Source organism: Micromys minutus, assembly GCF_963924665.1.
Source record: "Micromys minutus genome assembly, chromosome: 9".
Taxonomy (NCBI): Eukaryota; Metazoa; Chordata; class Mammalia; order Rodentia; family Muridae; genus Micromys; species Micromys minutus.
In genome coordinates, this window is record NC_137978.1 from 31483085 (window position 1) to 31507512 (window position 24428).

Consider the following 24428-nt stretch of genomic DNA (forward strand, 5'->3'; position numbering starts at 1 on the left):
ATATAAGGTCTGTATGGCAAGATTTTCAAGTCTTTGAAGAAAGAAATTAAAGAAGATATCAGAAAATGGAAAGATCTCCCATGCTTGAAAATGACCACCTTACCAAAAGCAATCTATAGATTTAATTCACTTTATATCAAAATTCTAACACTCTAACATGTTTTTTACAAACCTTGAAGCAATAACATTCAAATTTATGTAAAAATAATCCAGGATAGCCAAAACAATCCTGAATAGGTTAAAAAGAGAAAACTTCAGTAGGTATCACAGTCCTTAATTTTAAATTGTACTACAAAGCAATAGTAATAAAAGCCACATGGGATTGGCATAAAAAAAAGCAGGTTAATCAATAGAATCAAAACAAAGAACCAAAAATAACACATACAGCTATGTTCACTTGATTTTTGACAAAGAATATAAAATTTTACAATGGAAAAAATAAAGTATCTCCAACTAATGGTGCTGTACTCACTCTATGGTTGCTTGTAGAAAAATTCAAATAAATCCATCTCTATTACCTTATACAAAAGTCAAATGCAAGTAGATCAAAGACCTCAACATAAAACAAGACACACTAAACCTGATAGAAAAGAAAATGTGGAATATGATTGAATGTATTGGCATAGGAGACACTAATCAACAATTAATTAATTAATTAATTAATGGGACCTCATGATATTTAAAAGCATTGTAAGGCAAAAGATGTTGTGAAAAGTAAAGAACAACAGCCTAGAACATAGGAAAAGATATTTCTCAACCCTGTATTCAACAGAGAGCAGATATCCAAAATATATAAAGAACTCAAAAATATTAGACATTGACAAACCCAATAGCCTAATTAAAATAGGATACAAATCTACAAAGAATTTTTGAAAGAGGAATCTCTAAGGGCAAGGAGCACTTAAAGAAATGATCAATATCCTTAGCCATGGGGGAATCAAATCAAAACTACTCTGAGATTTCATCTTACACTATCAGAATGGCTAAGATAAACAAACTCAACTGATAGCTTATACTGGCAAGAATGTGGAGCAAGAGAAACACTCTTTAATTTTTTCTGGGAGAGCAAAATTGTACTGTCACCTTGGAAGTTAATTCAGTTTGTCAGAAAATCTAACTTAAGACCTAGCTATATCACTACTGGACATGTACCCAAAGGACATTTTATTACCTCAACTAAGGCAATAGCAGGTTTATACATAATTACCAGAAACTGGAAAAAACTAGAAGTCATTCAACTGAAGAATGGATAAAGGAAATGTGGTACATTTACACAAAAAAGAATTAATCAGTAATTTAAAACAATGACATCACAAAAATTGCAGGCAAATAGTTGGAATTAGATGAGATTATCCTAAGGTAACCCAGACCAAGAAAGATAAACATGGCATATATTCAGTTATGAATTGATGTTAGCCATAAGGTACAGGATAATCATACTATAATCCACAAATCCAAAGACATTAAGGAACAAGAAGGGCTCATGGTGGGATGTGGGAATCTCTCTGAGAAGAAGAAATAGATTAGACATTGTGGGTGAATGAGGGGAGGGGAGTAAATGGGTGGAAATAGGTATTGACACAGGAGGGGCTGAATTGGGGAGGGTAGTGGGAAAGAGTACAGATTTAGAAGAGGACAGCTATTGGACAGGCTGGGGTAATGGAAACTACTAGGAATATAACAGGGTTACCCTAGTTAAGACTCCTAGCAATAGAGAATATAGATCAAGAGCTGGATTTCTCAAGTAACTAGGCGACATTTTCAGTGGAGATATTGTGTAACAATCCAGCCACAAAACCTTCAACATACAATTTGTACTGCCTACAATATATGCAGAAGTAAAGATATAGCAGAAATTGAGTAATTGGCCAACCAATGACTGATCCAGCTAGAAACCCATGCATTGAGAGGTAACCCACACCTAATGCTATTAATGATATTCTGTTATACTTGGAGACATCAAGCAGACTAGCCCAACCAGAATCAGAGAAGATTTATCCATCAGATGATGAAAATAGATCCACAGACCCAATCCAGACATTAGGCAAAGTTTTGAAGAGAAGTGGAGATCACTATAGGAGCCAAGGGGGTCAAAGATATCACAAGAAAACCTAAAGAATCAAATAACCTGGGCCCATAGGGACCCACTGAGACTGAACCACCTACAAGGGAGTATTCACAGGACTGACATAGGCCCTCTGAATATATGTAACAGTAGTGCAACTTGATCTCAATTGGTACTTCTAATAGTAGGAGCAAGGACTATCTCTGACCCTGCTGCCTACATTTGAGACCCTTTTCCCTTACTAGGCTGCCTCTTCTGGCCTCAATAGGAGAAGGTGAGTCTAATCTTACTGAAACTTTATATGCCAAGGCAGGTTGATAGCCATAGGATGTCTCCCCTTTTCTAAAGAGTAAGGGAGAAGGAGTAGATAGAGGGGGTTCTAGAGAGGGAAGAACTTGAAAGAAAGGAGGGAGGGAAAACTGGATGGGATGTAAAGTACATTAATTAAGTAATTAAAAAGTGTTAAGGAGAATGCCTTATTTTAACTCATGATTTTAAACAGGTTATTCTAAATTTGCCTTTTGTTTCTGAGCTACTCATGAGTCAAACACTATGGATGGTAAAGCAGGATGTGGCAAGCTGTTAGGTCAGAGCTTATGTATTCATCTGACACATAAGCAAACAGAAAAATGGATTTAGTTTTCTTTAATACTGGCAAGCCATGACATTCCATGCCAAGAGGAATGACTATCACATTAAATCTTACCCACCCCAACACACATTGAACTTAAGGCTTATGAGACTCGCATATCCTACAATAAGGATCACCAGTCTATCACAGGCTGCCAGGCTTCCTTATGACTGAGACTTTGTTCTTATGTTTCCCTCGATTATCTGGCATGGACGAGAGGCTGCTTCCTGCTTCTCTGTGTGTAGTCCTCCTACTTCTATGCCTTTAAGCTGCCCTGCCATCACTTTCATGCTTCCTGGTGCTTTCCTCTATTTTTATAGTTAGAATGTGACCTTTTCCTTGTTAACTTGACTCTTCTTAACCACAAAGGCACATACAGAAAAATTCTAATATTTTTATCCTAGAAGTTATACATGCTATTTTCTAGATGAGACAAAACAATAGTTTAAAAAAAAAATAATGTTCAAGTGTCCAAATCTAGAAACAGTCTCTGTGGAAGTCATACAACTTTTTAATCCTAACCTTGTGACACATGTTAAGAACTTATTGTCCAACTATTCCAAGACTCTCTTTAAGATTTATTTTCCATGTATGTGTACATGTGTGTAAGTGTCTAACTGAATACGAGCATATACATGCAAGGGAATGTAGAATCCAGAAGAGAGCACTGGATTCCCTAGAACTGGAGTTAGATGTTTGTGAGTATCTAGTATGTGTGCTAAAAACCAAACTGTCATTAATAGTTTGTCAGCCTTCTCTCCAGCCCCAATGCCATTCTTTAAAATATTCTCCATAACATCCAGTATTTTTCTGATTTTCAGCAAATCAAATAGTGCAGTTATATAGCAATTTGCAGTATGTAACACAAGTTCACATTTATTATTTCAGTCAATTCTGTCCTAAATGTGACTCCATTACTAGAACAACTGATATTTCATGACTTGGATAAAACCAAGTCATGAAAACTTAGCCGGGGCAGAACAGGAGCTAGAGCCATCCGCCACCAGGAACAGCAGATATCAAGGGACACAGGCCAGGTACAAGGGAAAGACGAGAACTAATCACTGACAAGATGGCAAGAGGAAAGCGAAAGAACATACCCCAGAGAAACCAAGACAACCTGGCAACACTAGAACCCAGCTCTCCCATCACAGCAAACAACAGAATACCAAACACTCCAAAAAAGAAGACTCAGACCTGAAATCCTAACTCAAAATGATGATAGAGATCCTTAAACAAGAACGGGAGGAAAAGCATAAATAATTAGAAGCTTTTAAAGAAGAAAGAGAAAAACACTCAAAGAACTCAAAGAACTAGAAGAAAAACAGAACAAAAGAGATGAAGAAATGGAAGAAGGAATTTAAAACGAAAATGGACACAATAAAGAAAGGCTAATGACATTGTCAAGAAAAACAAAACGGCAGCAAACAGAGTGGGAAAAGATCTTTACCAACCCCACATCAGATAGAGGTCTAATATCCAAGATATACAAAGAACTTAAGAAGCTAGACACCAGAGAATCAAACAACCCTGTTAAAAAATGGGGTACAGAGCTAAACAAAATGTTCTCAATTGATGAATATCAAATGGTTGAGAAACATCTAAGGAAGTGCTCAACATACTTATCCATCAAGGAAATGCAAATCAAAACAACCCTGAGATTCCACCTCACACCAGTCAGATTGGCCAAGATCCAAAACTCAGATGACAGCAGATGCTGGCGAGGTTGTGGAGAAAGAGGAACACTTCTCCACTGTTGGTAAGGTTGTAAACTGATACAACCACTCTGGAAATCAGTCTGGCGATTCCTCAAAAAATTGGACTTAGTACTATCTGAAGATCCAGCTATTCCACTTCTGGCCATATACCCCAGAGACATTCCATTATACAACAAAGACGAATGCACTACAATGTTCATAGCAGCTCTATTTATAATAGCCAGAAGCTGGAAAGAACCCAGATGTCCTTCAGTAGATGAATGGATACAAAAATTGTGGTATATTTACACAATGGAGGACTACTCAGATATCAGAAACAATGACTTAACCAAATTCTTAAGAAAATGGTTGCATCTAGAGAATATCATCCTGAGTGAGATAACCCAGTCACAAAAGAACAAATATAATATGCAGTCACTGATAATGGGATACTAACCCCAGAAAGCTCTGAGCATCCCAGAAACAACTCAAAGACTGTGTGAGGTTCAAGGAAAAAAAAGAAGAAGAAAAGAAAAAACCATTATACTCAATCCTAACAAACCAAGAAAACTTTGACTAATTCCAGGTTACATCCTGTTTTACATGTACTTTATGCTAACTAGTAAGACCTTAATACACACTATCAAACATTTAAAAAAAAACAAGCACTGACAAAAAGTATTCTTATACTTTTATGCAAAAATGCTTAAAATTTGTTCATTTATCTTTGTTTTATAAAATAAAGTTGTTCAAAAAAAACTTACCCGGTATTACAATACTTCTCTTTTTCTCCTGATTAGTATTAAAATTGTAAATGGAGCAAGTAATAGGACTTTGTGTTCTGTTCTTCAGAAGAATGCTGCTCTTCAAATACAATAAGCCAGCTCTATCCTGAGAGTCAAATGTTGAATGCGGAATTATATTCTCCTTGCTGTCTCTCCATATCATCTCAGCAGGTGGGATCAAACTTTCTGAAGTACCCTCCACCAGTACCCCTCCTGTATCTGGAACCTTAATGTTAATCTGTATATCCAAACTCATAGCTAGGAAGAAGAGAAAGATGGCATTATGATTAAGTGTGCATTCAAGAGTTGAGAAGCTTGTGAGTGTTCATCTCCAATGGGCTACTTGTTTTCAATGGGGAATGCAAATATCCAGAATTAGGACAAAACAATACTCCAAGTCAAAAACAGGTAGGGAAGACACAAAAATATAATCAGAGAAAATTGATAAACTAGACTTCATGAAATTTAGTAAATTCTGTACATCAGAATATGAACAGAAAAAGCCATTGACTAGAAGATATCTATACTATATCTGATAAAGAAACTGTCCAAAATAAATGGCAGGCACTATAAATCAAGTTTATTTTCTAAAATGTGAAAGAAATACATCTAAAATGTGATATCAATAAGAATATGCAAGAATGTTCAACACCATGACCCATTATGAAAATCCAAAACAAAACCTCATTGAGACCTACTTGACTTCCATTACAATACTGAAGAAGCAGGAATGACACTGCCACAGATCAAATGACAGAGAACTCTTTATATAGGAAGGCGTCAGTATGTACTAAAAAGTTTTACATATAAATTCCTCTCATATAGTAAATGAATAATTCTGAGTAAATTTGGCTATTGCAAGGATTGTTATAAATGGAATAATAGAAATTTGGTCACATTGGCAATAAGATCATGGTATTGACTAGAAAAAATTTAAAAAGCATTTTGAGTTGCTAAAAACATCTAGTATCGAGAGCTGAAGAATGAATACATGAATGTTCCAATAAGCAAAAATTTACTAAGTTGTACACTTTATGTACTTTATTACTGTGTGTTACATATATTTCAATTCAAAAAGAAAAATAACAGTACCCAGACAGAGCCAAATTCTCTTCTCTACACTTTTGTCATTTACTTTACCACATCTTGAACATAGTTACTGAAGCAAGTTCTTTTGAAGGTTAGACTAATATGCAAATAGCAAATATAAGGTTCAAAAACAGATTTTAAAACTAATGTGTTAATATATACATTTATAGTTCTTGCTACCAAAACTCTAAGTGATGTAGTAATGAATAATTATGTGAAAAATGCGACAATTTCCTGGCTGGAGACAAAATCAAAAGGTGGATAAATTGTAAAACCACTTCCCAAAATTAAAACTCTAATCAAATAAGCATCAGGAAGATGAAAACAGGGAAACAACTAGGTGCAGAGAGGAACTCAACAAATCTGTTTCTGTAAAATTTACTTATTGTTGGAAGGAACTAATTATTTTCTTTCTTTTAAAGAATATAAGATAATGACTGATAATGAGATTTCTCAGCACAAAGGGGTCAATATGATGTTGAAGCAACCCCATCTCATATTTGGGTTAATACAATTACAGAGAAAAGGAACGAGTGCATAGTTTGAGCACTGGTAAGAGCTCAAGGAGGTATTCACTAAAGGAGTTTAGCACTTGCCAGTGCTGAAACCTCACTACAAAAAAGTGTTCGTTTGAGGGCCACACCAAAGTGGAGAGATTTATTCGAAATACAGACAAAGGTATTAATACTCTCTAGAAAGCTCAATCAATTTAATAAAACATAATTAAATAACAAGGGATTTTTGCAGTGGTGCATGTAACCTTATGGATTAATATTAATAATTCCATATGTACATTTATACATATGTGAAATTTCATATGTAATAATTCATATACTAGCATTGAATTGACATATCTTGAAATAATAATAAATCTTTCATTTTAATTTTAATATTGTATACTAGCATGTCTTTCATTATTACATAATGGTATAGCATAATTGTTCAGTATAGTTATATAAAAGAACACAAATAAATTGATTTTGAGTGTTCACATATTGGAATTTTTCACAATTATAAAAACAATAGCTAAATATTTATATCAAATTATTTAAAACTCATTTTAAAACAATTTGCAAAATACATACTTTGTATATTTGGATGTATTAAAAAGTATTCATAGATACATCAGTACTTTTATAAGTACATTGTATGCATGCATTTCTGTATATATACAATACATGTATATACATATATTTCATAGCTATGGAACTAATGACATTTCACAATGAATTTATTGTAATATTATTTTTATTTATATCCTCAGATAAAAGTGAAGTTATTACCCCCTCATCAAAAAATTTTCCTTTTCCAGCAAATGGAGGCAATCTAAAAAACTATGGCTAGACACAATGTAGAGATCAAAGGACTGTGGGGATTCCAACCCAGTAGGTAAAACTACATTATAACGTCTGCATCTATGGCTTAGGGAAGATAGCCAAAGAGGCAGTGAAAATTGTAAGAGCCAGAATGCAGGACATCAGCATTGAGACAGTCTCTCCTAGAAATGGCTGCATAAACAAGACTGAAACAATGGAAACATCAAAAGGCATATTAAAATAGGAGGAAAAAATTTGCAGGGTCTCACAGGAGACAAAGAAATACAAGCAATTAATAAAAGGAGCCTCTTTTATTGTTGCTCCAAGACAGAATGGCCATCCCTGAAGCTATGTACATATAAATAACACAAGCTCAATAGATCATATTTATATACATGTACATATTCATTTATGTGTATATATATAATTGTATAATGTCTGATTGTATGACTTTATGACAATAATAATTTAAGAAAAATAAGCTTATCAAATTGAAATTGGGAGAAGGACATAAGAGAAATTGGAACTAGGGTACATGAGAGAGGCCTAAGCAAAGAAAGTGATTAATGCTATTGTGATTAAGGATATTTTACAAATATATTGAAATTGTAATTGTGTCATTCCCTTCTTTCCTTTCCTCTCTTCAACTCCTCCCATGCACCCCATGCCCTCTCTCTCTCTCTCTCTCTCTCTCTCTCTCTCTCTCTCTCTCTCTCTCTCTCTCTCTCTCTCTCTCTCTCTCTCTCTTGTTGTTTTGTTTTACTTGGTTTCTTTTAGAAACAGGATCACGTTATATAACCCTAACTGGCCTGAAGCCTCTGATGCACATCAAGCAGGCTTTTAACTCACAAAGACTCCCCTGTATCGGGATTAAAGGCTGCCTCTTCCTCACGTGATTGACAGTTTCCTTTGCTGTACATAAACATTTAACTTCATAAAGTCAAATTCCCCTGTTGTTGGCCTTATTTTCTGTGCTACTGAGTGGCAAATGCTAAAAAATGCAGTTTTGGTTCTACATAGGAGCAAAAATCTTCAAAAATGGCACAGCCATTGCACACATGATCTCACAGCAGGTGCAGTAGCCTGAAATGATCCTGCTTAAGACTGAGCCTTCCTTTATCATTCAAGGAATGACACTTGAGATCCTACATCTTCATGCTTAATTATTGGTAGATTTTAAGAAAGAGATAAATATTGTCTGCTGTTTTGTGAGTTCACCATGTCCCAGCAGATAAACCAAAACACTTGGCCACACAGAAGGAAGCATGTATAAAGTTGTCCAAAGACAAATTTCATCAATGAAAATGAAAGGATGTCTTTACCTTGGGTGATTACTGTGACCTGTAAGAGAACGAAGGCCATAAAGAATCCAAGTAAACAGAAAGCTGAAGGTTCCATTACACCTGAAAAATTAAATTGAAAACATGGCATCAAAACTGGAGCAGTAAGAACCATGACAACACCGAGAAAAGCAACAAGAGGCAATTCTGAAATCCTACCTTTTGAGAAAATTCTTCTTGCAAGAAAAAGTATTAATGACTGGTGTCACTCCTCTGAAGTGATCTCTTCTAGAGTACTGTCTTGTTTTACACTTGGCTCTGTGCCTTCAGGATATTAACTTCACTAAAGGGAGTATTATTCATCCATAAATATGAGTGAAATCCTGTCATTGCAGCAAAAAAATAGAACTGGAGGACATTATATTTAGTAAAACAAGTCAAACACAGAAAAACTAATTTTATTGTGCACTTTGTGGAACCAAACAATATAAGCAAAACAATTACTTCAGAAAAAAGTCAACCTAAATAATTCCTTTAGAATATCAATTTTATATATATATATATATATACAACCAGTTTGAATCAATAATATGAATGTTAATGGTTAAGACTATAGACATGCTAGATTTATGATCAATTTAATGAAATTAGGACAAGAACAAATGCATTAAAGTATGAATAAAAATAGCATAAAAGATGTTCACAACTTCATTAATTTATTCATTTTTATTTTTCTTTATTGAAGTGCTATTGACCAAAAAAATATGTACAAAAATGGTATTGGTATTCAGTACAATTTTGATATATTTCAATATTGTGAAGTGATTTTATAGCCTAATTATTAAGGTATCTATCAGCTACTTATTAAGATAGGTATCATCACCCATTGTGTGGGTGATAAGAACATTTAAAATCTACTGTCTTAGAATCTGCCAAGCACACTATATACTATTATTAACTATAGTCACTATGCTATGTAAAACATATTCATCTTGTCTATCTGAAACTCTGTTCCTCTACTTTGCCCAGTATAGCCCAGCCCACACACCTAGCACCTAGCAAACACTATTCTACAGTCTGCCTATAGGAATTAAAATTTTATATATTATGTGTATAAGAAAGATCATGTAAGCCATGTTCATGGGTATCTGTAGTAGTAAATATTTTTAAATGGCGAATGGTTCCTGGCATCACACTATGGTACACTCTGCTTTCTGTCTCCAAAAGTCTCTCCACCTCCACAGCTACCCACATGCAGTAGCCACCTATTTCATGGCTCCCTGACCCAGACCCTGCTCACATTACCTGAATTTTTCCCTTGTGGTCATACTCACAATTTCCAGTGTCCCAACAAAATCAAAATTCTAGAAGCTTGTAATTTATCAATCAGATTTATATCAGTAAATTCTCACTCCACAGAACATCCACAAAATATACTCAGAGCCAACTGATATTAATATAAACTGCCTATGTAGATAAGACAAATTGTCCTGTAATAATCCATCCTTTATAAGATATTCATAGCTATCTGTGGCTATTTAAAGCTACATGGGCTTGGTTCATCCTTCTCCTCCTCTATCCTCTCTTCTTCCTTTCCTCTCCTATCTCTCCTGATTTCAAAAACTCTGCCCCACCTTTCTTTTTTACTGCCCAATCACAGGCCTTGCTTGATCTTGTGCGTGCCCTCACCTGCATATAGATATCAAGAACCTTCCCTTAATAAATAAAGATTTCAGGGAACCAATCGTTGGGCAAGAATGAAGCAGGACTTCCTGGTTGGAGAGAGGAAGAGGGGAGGCAGGAGAAAGATACTTCCTCTTGGACAGGAAAGAAGATGATGACAAAATGTAGTTAGAGAAGGTAACAGATCCCAATTATTAGAGAATTTATAATTTGGAATGGCTTACAGATTAGAATACTAGTAATTTTGCCCAGTGATTGTTGTTACCTATTGATTGTAAACTAAGATCCTGTGGTGTACTCCTTCACATGGAGAACCAACTGAGTTGAAGAGAAAGGTACAGTGGTGGGATGCACTGAGCCCACAACAAAACTGGGATGTGTGGGACTGGCATGGCAGCAGCCCACCATGGGAATGAATACATATATGGCATGTGTGAGTGCCATACTTCCTCATTTATCAAGCATCAATGAATGTATAGGTTGTTTACATTTCTTGAACACATTGATTTCACTTACTCTAAATTATATAATTTCTTAGGTTTCAAGCACACACATTCATGATTTAGAACCAGTGAAATTAAAAATTAAAATATCAGAAAAGGTAAAGCAAAGAATCTTGACAGAATAAAATTACCCTGAAGTCAAGAATGAAGAATATCATACTGTGCAGAGCATATGGCCAATGAAATAAGCAATATCCACAATGGAAAACTTAGAGAAAGCTCTAATGTTTCCCACATCCTTCACCAAAGAAAGTAGATGATAGACAAAACCAATGTAGAAAAAATTATCATCTGAATACTTTAGGGATCTGAGCATCCATCAGCTGTGTCCCTATTATTATGACAACCACTATAAGATGTGCTATGGACAGAACTCCATCGTTTGGACTTTCTGTGTCAACTCTGGGACATGGATACATGTAGCTTATTTTCCACTCTGACATGTATATCTTGTCACAAGAGAAGCCTGAAAGTGGCACCCCATGCATATGTAGGAATTGATGTTCAAAACCATCTGCAACACTAGGGTTCCACAAATAATGCTCAAGCAAGCAAGAGTTATAGGTTGACTTGTCTCTCTCTAAAAATAAAGCATGAAGCAACATTGTTGTTTATTACACAATCTGGGCCATTTAAAGTGGTCATAATAAAGAAGCTACAGGTGTCATAATGATATGACATAGGGAAAGGTTGTGGTCTGTGTTCTGAATCTTTAATAGTAGAAACTAAAGGTTCTCCTTTATTTAAATAAAGTTTTTAAAACTTGTATTAAAATTTTCTTATACACATCATTTTTTTAAACGATTTTATTTTTCAAAACAAAGATAGATGTAAAGATTTTAAACATTTTTTGCTTAAAATTATACATTTTTGTCAGTACTGTTTTTTCAGACATTAAAATAAATTTTACATAAAACCATGTGAATATGTTTTTTAGTCGGTACTTGATTTTTTTCAAGGGCTTGACAGTATGCATTGAAAACGTTTTTTCTTTAATTCTGGAGAACTAAATATTTTATCTACTACCATGAGAAAATAACAGTATTAGTAGCACATAAAAGTTGCAAAAAATGAAATTAAATATAAATAATCTAATATTGTACATAGAAATAAATAAGAAAATGCTTAACATAAATGGGCAGAAAATAGTAAAAAGCTTCAATATGATTAGAAATGCATTAAATTTTTCAGAGATTAAAAATGTTTTACATGTGAATAGATAAGTAAATACATGTTCACAGATAGTATGATTTATATATAATTCAATTGAAAGATACATATCAGTGCAGGACAGGCATTCAGGCCATCTGCCACCAGGAATAACAGAAATCCAGGGACACAGGCCAGGTAAGACTGCGCTGCAAGCAGCAGGGGAGCAGAGAGGTATGTGCTAAGCACTTGGAAAGTGTGCACCCCTGCCACCTATTGGCTCAGGGGAGCAAGAACCCTGCCATAGGGTCTCTGTTTCCACCCAACAGGCCTATCCATGCAAAACAGGCACTCAGGCCATCTGCCACCAGGAAGAGCAAAGATCCAGGGACACAGGCCTGGTGATACTGCACTGCGAGTAGCCCCAGTGCAGAGAGGTCTGGGACAAGCACCGGAAAAGTGTGCCCCCCTGATTGGTTCAGGGGAGAAGGAACTCTGCAATAGGGTCTAGGATTCCACCCAGCAGGCCCTTGCTTGCAGAACAAACACTCAGGCCTACTGACACCGGTAACAGCGGAAATCCAGGGACAGGGGTGCAGTACACAGAAGAGACTGGAAATAATCACTGACAATAAGACTAAGTATAATCACTGACAACAAGATGGAAAGAGGAAAGCGAAAGAACTTACCCCAGTGAAACCAAGACAACCTGGCAACACCAGAACCCAGCTCTCCCATCACAGCAAACAGCAGAATGCCAAACAATCCAGAAAGAGAAATCTCAGACTCAAAATCATACCTCAAAATGATGATAAAGATCCTTAAACAAGAACGAGAGGAAAAGCATAAAGAAATAGAAGCATTTAAATGGAAAAAAAAAATCACTCAAAGAAATCAAAGAACTAGAGGAAAACAGAACCAAATAGATGAAGGAATTGAAGAAGGAATTTAAAATGAAAATGGAAACAAGAAAGAAAACACTAAAAGAGACAACCCTAGAGATAGAAAATCTAAAAAAGAAATAAGGAGTAACAAATGCAAGCATCACCAACAGACTACAACAGATGGAAGAGAATCTCAGGGGCTGAAGAATACATAGACAACCTAGAATAACAAAATCCATCCTCAACTACAAGAAAACATCTGCGGGAATCTCCATCCCTGACCTCAAGCTATATTACAAGGCTATTGTGCTGAAAACTGCTTGGTACTGGTACAGAAATAGGCACGTGGATCAATGGAATAGAATAGAAGATCCAGAAATGAGCCCTCACATATATGGTCACCTGATTTTTGACAAAGGAGCTGTAAACATTCAGTGGAAAAAGGACAGCCTCTTTAACAAATACTGTTGGTCCAACTGGCACGCAAGATGCAGAAGAATGAAAACAGACCCTTTCTTATCTCCTTGTACAAAGCTCAAGTGTAAGTGGATCAAAGATCTCCACATTAAACCAGGTACACTGAAACTATTAGATTAGAAAGTAGGGAAAACGTTAGAACTCATAGGCACAGGAGAAAATTTCATGGACAGAACACCAATGGCTCAAGCTCTAAGGTCAAAGACTGACAAATGGGACTTAATGAGATTTGAAAGTTTCTGTAAGGCTAAAGACACTTTCAAAAAAACAAAACGACAACCAACAGAGTGAAAAAATATCTTTACCAACTCCACATCAGATAGAGGCCTAGAACTAAAAAAAGCTAGAAACCAGAGAATTAAACAACCCTATTAAAAAATGGGGTACAGTCTTAAACAAAAGTTTCTCAATCAAAGAATATCAAATGGCTGAGAAACATCTAAGGAAGTGTTCAACATTTTTAGCTATCAGAGAAATGCAAATCAAAACAACCCTGAGATTCCACCTCACACCAGTCAGATTGACCAAGATCCAAAACTCAGATGACAACAGATGCTGGTGAGGATGTGGAGAAAGAAGAACACTTCTCCACTGTAGGTGGGGTTGTAAACTGATACAACCACTCTCGAAATCAGTATGGTGGTTCCTCAGAAAAATGGACATAGTACTACCTGAAGACCCAGTTATTCCACTTCTGGGCATTTACCCCAGAGACGCTCCAACACACAACAAAGATATATGATACACAATGTTCATTCTTAAGAAAATGGATGCATCTAGAGAATATCATCTTGAGTGAGATAACCCAGTCACAAAAGAACAAACATAATATGCAGTCACTAATAATGGGATACTAACCCCAGAAAGCCCTGAACACCCCAGATACAACTCACAGACTGTTTGAAATTCAACAAAAAAGAATATATTTTAATTAAAATAGACTGTATCATATCCCCCTTTTCTCCCTACAGCCCCCCTAGTTTCTCTCCTATCCCCTCAAATTAATAGTCTCTTTTCCTATATTATTGTTACATATATACATAAGTGTAAGTATATGTGGCCACAATACTTAATTAAAACCTTAAAAATGTATTCATATACTTTTAGGCAAAAATGCTGAAATTTGTACATTTATCTTTGTTTTTTTTAAATAAAGTAAAAAAATAAAATAAAAAGAAAACATTTACAAAACAGTCAGAGAAGATGCAAAAACAAAAAAGCTCCTAACACAAAATGTCCAGGAGATCCTGGGCACAATGAGAAGACAAAAACTAAGGATAATAGGAATAGAAGATGGCAAAGATTATAAACTAAGAAGCACAGTAAATATCTTCAACAAAATCATAGAAGAAAACTTTTCTACCCTTAAGAATGAGATGACCATGAGCATAAAAGAATCCTACAGAACTCCAAATAGAGTGGACCAGAAAAGAAATTCCTCCCGCCAAGATAATAGTCAAAACGCCAAGTGCCCAAAGCAAAGAAAAAATACTAAAAGAAGTAAGGGGAAAAGGTCATGTAATATATAAAGTTAGAGCAATCAGAATCACACCAGACTTCTCAACAGAGACTATGAAAGCTAGAAGATCCTGGACAGACATCATGTAGACCCTAAGAAAACACAAGTGTCAGCCCAAGCTGCTAAAACCCAGCAAAACTCTCAATCACCATAGAGGGAGAGATGAAGATATTCCAAGAAAAAACCAAATTTACACAATCTGACCACAAATCCAGCACTACAATGAAATATAGGTGGAAAACCCAATACAAGGATGGAAACTACATCCTAGTAAAAACAAAATATCTAAGCAAGAAAACCAAAAGAGGTAAGACACAAAGGCACAATTCAATCTCCAAAAGCAAAAATAGCAGTAAACAGCAACAACTATTCCTTGATATCCATTAACATAAATGGACTCAATTCCCCAGTAAAAAGACATAGGCTATCAGACTGGATACATAAACAGAATCCAGCATTTTGCTGCATACAGGAAACTCATCTCAGAAACAAAGACAGACACTATCTCAGAGTAACAGGATGGGAAAAAACCTTCCAAGCAAACATCCCCAAGAAGCAAGATGGAGTGGCCATTATAATATCAAATAAAGCATATTTTCAACAAAAAGTTATCAAAAAATAAGGAAGGATACTTTTTAATCATTACAAGCAAAATTTGTCAGAGGAACTCTCAATCCTTAACATATATGCTCCAAATACAAGAGCACTCATATTCATTAAAAAAAAACCCTATTAAAGCTCAAAAAGTACATTGCACCCCACACAATAATAGTGGGAGACCTCAATGGACAGATCTTGGAAACAGAAACTGAACAAGGACACAGTAAAACTAGCAGAGGTTATGAACCAATTGTAATTAATAGACATGTTCAGAACATATCATCCTAAAACAAAAGAATACACCTTCTTCTCAGCACCTCATAGCACTTTCTTGAAAATAGACCATATAATCGGTCACATAACAAGTCTCAATAGATATAAGAAGATTGAAATACTCCCATGCGTCCTATCAGATCACCATGGTCTAAGGCTGGTCTTTAATAACAACAATGACAACAAAAAGCCCATATACACATGGAAACAAACAATGCACTATTAATTGATAGCATAGTCAACGAAGAAATAAAGAAAGAAAATAAAGATTTTCTAGAATTTAATGAAAACGAAAACACAACATACCCAAACCTATGGGATACAATGAAAGCAAAACTGAGAGAAAAAACTCATAGCTCTGAGTGCTTCCAAAAAGAAACTGAAGAGAGCATACACTAGCACTTCACAGCACAATTGAAAGCTCTAGAACAAAAGGAAGTAGATACACCCAAGATAAGTAGACAGCATGAAATAATCAAACTCAGAGCAGAAATTGACCAAATATAAACAAAACTATCCATTCAAACAAACAACAAAACCAAGAGCTTGTTCTTTGGGAAAATTAACAAGATTAATAAATCCTTAGCCAGACTAACCAGAGGGCAAAGAAAAAAGTATCCAAAATTAGCAAATTCAGAAAGAAAAGTGGAGAGATAACAACTGAAACTGAGTAAATTCAAGAAATCTTCAGATCCTACGACAAAAGCCTCAACAAAACTGAAAAATCTCAAGGAAATGGATGAATTTCTAAACAGATACCAGATACTAAAGTTAAACCAGGACCACGTAAACCATCTAAATAATCTCATAACACCTAAATAAATAGAAGAAGCCTTCAAAAGCCTCCCAATCAAAAAAAAAGCCGAGGTCCAGATGGGTTCAGTACAGAATTCTATCAGATATTTGTTGACATACTAATACCAATACTCTCTAACTATTCCACAAAATTGAGTCAGATGGAACACTACCTAACTCATTTTTTGAGGCCACAATGACCCGCGTTCCTAAACCACACAAAGACCCTACAAGGAAAGAGAACTTCGACCAATTTTTGAACATTGATGCAAAAATACTCAACAAAATCCTTGCAAAATAAATCCAAGAACACATAAAAATGATCATTCAACATGATCAAGTAGGCTTCATCCCTGGGATGCAGGGACAGTTTAATATACAAAAATCCATCAACATAATCCACCATATAAAAAAAAAACAAAGAAAAAACCACATGGTCATCTCACTAGATACTGAGAAAGCATTTGACAATATCAAACATACCTTCATGTTAAAAGTCTTGGAAAAAAACAGGATTGTAAGGCCCATACATAAACATAATAAAAGCAATATACACCAAGCCAATAGTCAACATCAAACTTAAAGGTGAGAAACTTGAAGCAATCTCACTACACTAAAGGACTAGACAAGGCTGCCCACTCTCTCCCTACCTCTTCAACCTAGTACTGGAAGTGCTGTCCAGAGCAATTAGACAGCAGAAGGAAATCAAAGGGATACAAATTAGAAAGGAGAAGTAAAAAGATCACTGTTTGAATATGACATGATAGTGTATGTAAGTGACCACAAAAATTCTACCAGAGAACTTGTACAGCTGATAAACAAGTTCAGCAAAGTGGCTCAATATAAAATTAACTCAAACAAATCAATAGGCTTTCTCTACTCAATGAACAAACATGTGGAGAAAGAAATTATGGAAAAGATACCCTTCACAATAGTCACAAACAATATGAAATACCTTGGTGTGACTCTAACTAAGCAAGTAAATGACCTGTATGACAAGAATGTTAAATCTTAAAGGAAGGAAATCGAGGAAGATCACAGAAAATGGAAAGATCTTTCATGCTCACAGATTGGAAGGACCAACATTGTAAAAATGGCCATCTTACCAAAAGCAATCTACAGATTCGATGCAATCCCCATCAAAATTCCAACCCAATTCTTCATAGAGTTGGAAAAAGCAATGTGCAATTTCATCTGGAATAACAAAAAACATAGAATAACAAAATCCATCCTCAACAAGTAAACATCTGTGGGAATCTCCATCCCTGACCTCAAGCTATATTACAAGGCTATTGTGCTAAAACATGCATGGTACTGGTACAGCGATAGGCACATGGATCAATGGAATAAAATAGAAGATCCAGAAATGAGCCCTCACATATATGGTCACCTGATTTTTGACAAAGGAGCTGTAAACATCCAGTGGAAAAAGGACAGCCTATTCAACAAATGGTGTTGGTCCAACTGGCACTCAGGATGCAGAAGAATGAAAATAGACCCTTTCTTATCATCTTGTACAAAGCTCAAGTGTAAGTGGATCAAAGATCTCCACATTAAACCAGATACACTGAAACTATTAGATGAGAAAGTAGGGAAAACGTTAGAACACATAGGCACAGGAGAAAATTTCATGAACAGAACACCAATGGCTCGTGCTCTAAGGTCAAATATCGAAAAATGGGTCTTAATTAGATTGCAAAATTTCTGTAAGGCTAAGGACACTGCCAAGAAAACAAAATGGCAGCCAACAGATTGGGAAAAGATCTTTACCAATCCCACATCTGATAGAGGTGTAATATCCAAGGTATACATAGAACTCAAGAAGTTAGAGACCAGAAAATCAAACAATGCTTTTAAAAAATGGGGTACAGAGCTAAACAAAAAGTTCTCAATTGAGGAATATCGAATGGCTGAGAAGCATCTAAGGAAGTGCTCAACATCCTTAGCCACCAGGGAAATGCAAATCAAAACAACCCTATGATTCCACCTCACACCAACCAGAATATCTAAGATCAAAAATTCAGATGACAGCAGATGCTGGAGAGGATGCGGAGAAAGAGGAACACTCCTCCACTCTTGGTGGGGTAGTAAACTGGTACAACCACTCTGAAAATCAGTTTGGCAATTCCTCCGAAAAATTGGACATAGTACTACCTGAAGACCTAGTTATTCCACTTCTGGGCATATACCTCAGAGAAGCTCCAACATACAACAAAGAAACATGCACCACTATGTTCATAGCAGCCCTATTTATAATAGCCAAAAGCTGGAAAACCCAGATGTCCTACAGTAGATAAATGGATACAAAAATTGTGGTATATTTACACAACGAAGTAGTACTCAGCTATCAGAAACGATGACTTTTTGAAATCTTAAGAAAATGGATGCATCTAGAGAATAGCATCCTGAGTGAGGTAACCCAGTCACAAAAGAACAGACATAATATGCAGTCACTGATAATTGGATACTAACCCCAGAAAGCTCGGAACCACCCAGAAACAACTCACAGACTATATGAAGTTCAAGGGAAAAAATGAAAATGAAAAATCGTTATGCTTAATCTTTATACAGCAAGAAATCTTTGACTATTTCCAGGTTACATCTTGTTTTACAGGTACTTTATGCTCATTGTAACTAGTAAGATTTTAACACATACTATCAAACCTTTAAAAAAAAATTAAGTACTGGCAAAAATGTATTCACATACTTTTATGCATGAATGCTTAAAATCTGTACATTTATCTTTGTTTTATAAAATAAAATTGTAAAAATAAATAAATAAATAAATATAAAGATACATATCTTCATTTTAAATTACACATTTAATAAAATTCTTACATAATCATATCAACATATTTTAACCTTTATTTTTATTTTATGTGTGTGAGTGTTTTCCCTGAACTTATGTCTGTGCACCACATGACAGCAATGCCTTCAGTGACTAAATAGAGTGTTAGGTTCACTGTGACTGAAGGGACAGTTTGTGAGCTGCTCATGTGGGTGCTGGGAATTGAACCTGAGTCCTCTGAAAAGTACGCTTAGTCACTGAGTCATCTCCACACTCATTATGCTGTCAAAATACTAAGATCAATAAAGCCACCTAACCTCAAAATTATTTGAAAGTAAAGAAATGAATCTTGAGCCATACAACACAGGTGAAATTTTGTCACTTTCTTCCAGAAAGAAAGGTTGTATGTCAAAGGGAAGCTATGGAATTCAACAAGATAATCACTTTGAAATGCTTTAAGTTGGAGCACTAAAAGATGACATTGGTATTAAGTTGTAATGGAGCAATGCTAAATATCTCCTTCACAATGAAGTTTCACTTAAACCAAGTAATACCTAAAATTTTGTATAAACAATTCAGAATGCATTAAAATATTTTTCATAAATATATAGTACATATAGCATTTACATAAATGTCAGGAGTTTTACATTTCAAAGCCTCAAAGCAGAGTGATTGCCCTAAAATTTGATTCTGTGTGAATGTAGTAGAAATATAAGAGAAGTTTCATTCACCTTTGTCTTGCACGTCTGTGTTCATTCATTTTGTTCTGGAGTGTCTACTACCACAATCAAAGAATTATAATGTAGAACTCATCTCAAAATTCTTCAAATGTGTTTCTGGCAAACTCTGTAACTGCTGATTAGAATTACAATTAGAAACTTATTTGCCTTTCCACAGTATACAAAAAAAAAATCCTGCACTTCAATACCATAGCAAAAAAAAAAAAAAATCTCTTTCTATTCCACTTCATGCAGGAGCATATTTTGCTGGTCATAGCAGCCTTATTCTTAATAGCCAGAAGACAGAAAGAACCCAGATGTTCTTTAATGAGGGAATGGATACAGAAAGTATGGTGCATTTACACACTGGAGTACTACTCAGCTATTAGAAACAATGGCTTTATGAAATTCACAGGAAATTGGATGGAACTAGAGACTATCAGCCTAAGTAAGGTAACCCAGTACACAAAAGAATACACATGGTATGTACTCACTGATAAGTGGATATTAGCCCCGGAAAGAACTGAATACCCAAAAACAATTTACAGACCTTATGAAGATCAAAAAGAAGGAAGGTCAAAATGTGGATGCCTCAGTCTTCTTAGAAAGGAGAACAAAACACTCATGGGAGAAAATATCAGGTCAAATAGAGAAGAAACAGGGATTGAAGAAAAGATCATGCAGAGGCTGCCTCACCTGTGGATTAACCACATATACAGCCTTCAAACCCAAGCACTATAGCTAATGCCAAGAAGGACTTACTGGCAGAAACCATATAGAGATGCCTACTCAGGGTCTCTGCCAGAGTCATATAAATACAGCTGAGCATGCTTGCAAGCTAACTGAACAGGGGGCCCCCAATAAAGGTGCTAAAGAAAGGACTGAAGGAGCTGAAAGGGGTTGCAACCTCATGGAAAGAACATTATCAACCAACTAAACCCTCCACAACTCCCATGGACTAAAACACCAACCATTGAGCACACACTGAGAGACCTATGGCTTCAGCTGCATATGTAGCTGAAGATAGCAGTGTCTGGCATCAATGTGAGAAGAGGCCTTTGGTCCAGAAAAGGCATGTTTTCCCAATGTAGGGAAATGTCAAGGCACTGAGGTGGAGAGGGTGATTAGGAGCAAGTGAACCTTCATGAAGACAAGTAGAGGGAGAGGGGGGAATGAGAGTGAGGTAGGGAAAGGGAATAACATTTCAAATATAAATACACAAAATATCTAATAAAAAGAACAGAATCTGAGTAGTTTTCTAAAAATCTTCACTTTATTTTCCCATTTTTCTTGCTGTATTGTAGCTGATGGCTGCCAGATTTAATTTGTTTGTTTCCCCCTTTAATAACACTTAACGATTCTGATTTTAGTTTTTCATTTATTTTGCTTTTTCCTATGAAACACTGGTGAAGGATCCAGGAATTTAACAGAAAGGTGGAAGAAACATTGAAGTTGAGCCAAGAAAGAGCAGCCCCAGGAGCCCACACTTCTGTCTAGGACAGCAAAAGAATATAGATTTTAGAGAACAGTGACTCAGGAGTATGAGATTTGAGGTAGAAGTTTAGGAGAGGTTCAGCCATTGAGCTGTTTAATGCATATTAAACATAAGGCTGCATGCGAATGCCTTTCATTTGAGAATCAGAGAATTAGGATAGATAAAAAGAAACTTGCACCATTGTCACTGAAGAGATTAGAGCAGATTAACCACTACAGCAACAGGTAGATACATAGACAGACAGACAGACAGACAGACAGACATTTAGATGTATCTGCTGAGAAAGCATAGCAGCAACAATATTTCAGAATTGCTGAGGGTTTTTAGCACCCGACAGGTTCTCTAAATAACTCCACACTCAATGGTCCATGGGTCTTTGGAGAAATAACTAATGCCAGTGCCAGAGCATGAAAATAAACAGTTGGTACTGGGATTAGAACAAAAGAAAGACATGGGATTTGGGGCTTACTTTGGCTAAACCAGGGACAATTTAGTTTTGAAATAAATATCAGAGGAACAAATTATATCAGCCCAATAAAACAGTCATGAGTTAAAATTGATATAGATAAATTTAAATAAACAAAAGAAAAATGAGTTGGAAAAGGCAAAATAATTTCCTTAGAGTAGAATATCAACTTATAAAATGCTAAAATTAACTTGCAGGATCATCTGCTTAACCAAAGTCCACTCAGTTTTCTAAAACCTCCTACAATCATCTGCTCACTTTCCTATAAAAGTTTCCCAAAGGAAAAAAATCATCCAAGCCAATTGAACAGGTATTTTCCTCTTTGATGCCTTAATAAATTCGCTGATAACTCTTATGTCACTTAATATGTAGTCTGATATCAAAAATCAATTCTGTGAGTACAGTTCAGTAAGAATTCTCACCATCCCCTGTTCACTCTTAGAAATTCTTTATCTATAAGCATTAATCTGTCCTAGGCTATAAACTCCCATTTGTTAATGCTGTATTCAGTTGAACTGCATCTCATCTCTCTCAAAATCCTATTGTATTTGCCCTCTTCTTCTATCATAAGGGTCCTGAGTAAAGTCTGCCCTGACATGGATATACAAATATGATTAAATTGTTTTTCTATAATATTAGAAATGTCCAGGGCTGGAGAGATGGCTCAACAGTTAAAAGCACTGGTAGGTAGCTCTTCCAGAGGTTCTGAGTTCAATTCCCATCAACCACATGGTGGCTCATAACCATCTGTAATGGGATCTAATGCCCTCTCTAACACACAAGTGTACATGCAGATAGAGCACTCATGCATTAAATAAATATATAAATCTTTTTTTAAATGTCCATTTGCTCCTATGATTATTAGCTTAGCAAGAAACACAAATAAAAACAAAAACTAGTGAATAAAACTAAAACAAAAAAATGAGATTTTATTGTAGTAACAATGGAGTACCCCAGGGTAGTTTGCCTTAGCTGAGATGCCTAACAGTAGGGGCATGTTACCAGAAGAGGCAGCCTTCTATAGCCAGGCAAGACCCCATTGAAACCAACCCACCTACAAAATTTTTGACCCAAAATTTGTTCTGTCTAAAAGAAATTCGGGGATAGAGCAGAGAGACTGAATGAAAGGCCAACTAATAACCAGCCAAACTCAAAACCCACCCCATAGGTGAGGAACAAACTCTGACATCACTAAAAATACTCTGCTATGCTTGCAGACAGGAGCCTAGCATAACAGTCCCAGAGAGGCTCTACCCAGCACCAAATAGAAGCAGATACTCACAACCTTTGACAAATTTGACAGAGGTTGAAGATAATTATAGAAGAATTGGAGTAAGGATTGAAAACCTAGATGGAAACCCCACAGGCAAGCCACCATAGTCAACAGACCTGGACCAATGGAGGTCTCAGAATCTGAGTCACCAACCAAAGAATATACATGAACTGGAACAATCTCCTCCCCAACCACTACCCCCACCCACACATATTTAGCAAACAGGCAGCCCAGTCTTCATGGTTGCCCTTTTTGGCCTCAATACGAGAAGATATACCTAATCAAGAGGAGACTTAATATGCCAGAGTGGAGAGATACCCTATGGTTATCTCACCCTCTCAGAGAAAGGAAAGAACTTGGTGGGGGAGGGACAGGGAGCAGCATTTGGAATCTAAACTAATTAATTACTTAAAATGGAGTACCAGCACAAAATAGTTATAAATAAAAGTAGAGGATAGATGACTTTACAATAGAGAACTATAGTAGACACATTTTCAATCAAACTTTCTATCAAAAAATTGTATGTCAATATCTGATGAATAAAATAATCAGATTTGAGGGCTCAGGATAAAATAATATCATCGTATACCTAATTTAAAAAACTATTTAAACCTAAACTAGTAGGAATCTTATAATATGCTTGTCCTCAAGAGAGAACTTAGAAAATGCCCCAGGTTAAAAAGATTTGAAAGAGCTGCATAACTCGTGTCTTGCATAATCCTTGATGAGATTATTCTTCTATAAAGAACATTGTATGAAAGAATTGTAAGACTGGAATGGATTCTCTGTGAAGATTGGAGTATTTGTCCTGGTTTTGTATAAACTGAAATTCTCAAGGAAAACAATCTTACCTGTATTAAACATCTACAAAATTTTGTAGATGGTTAAAATTGATAGCTAAAATTTCTGTGATTATATGAAGCTGGAATGTTGCAAATCCA

At 35.7% G+C, this 24428-nt stretch overlaps 1 protein-coding gene across 1 annotated transcript in view; it reads right to left on the reverse strand.

Annotated features, from left to right (window-relative positions):
* LOC308424281 (selection and upkeep of intraepithelial T-cells protein 10-like) overlaps nt 1-24428 on the reverse strand; it is a gene marked incomplete at both ends in the record, with an annotated part of 362337 nt that overhangs the window by 332424 nt on the left and 5485 nt on the right. Inside the window, one exon of the mRNA XM_080921225.1 lies at nt 8906-8986. Within this exon, the coding sequence (XP_080777351.1) occupies nt 8906-8986 (81 nt within the window). The remainder of the gene's footprint in view (nt 1-8905; nt 8987-24428) is intronic.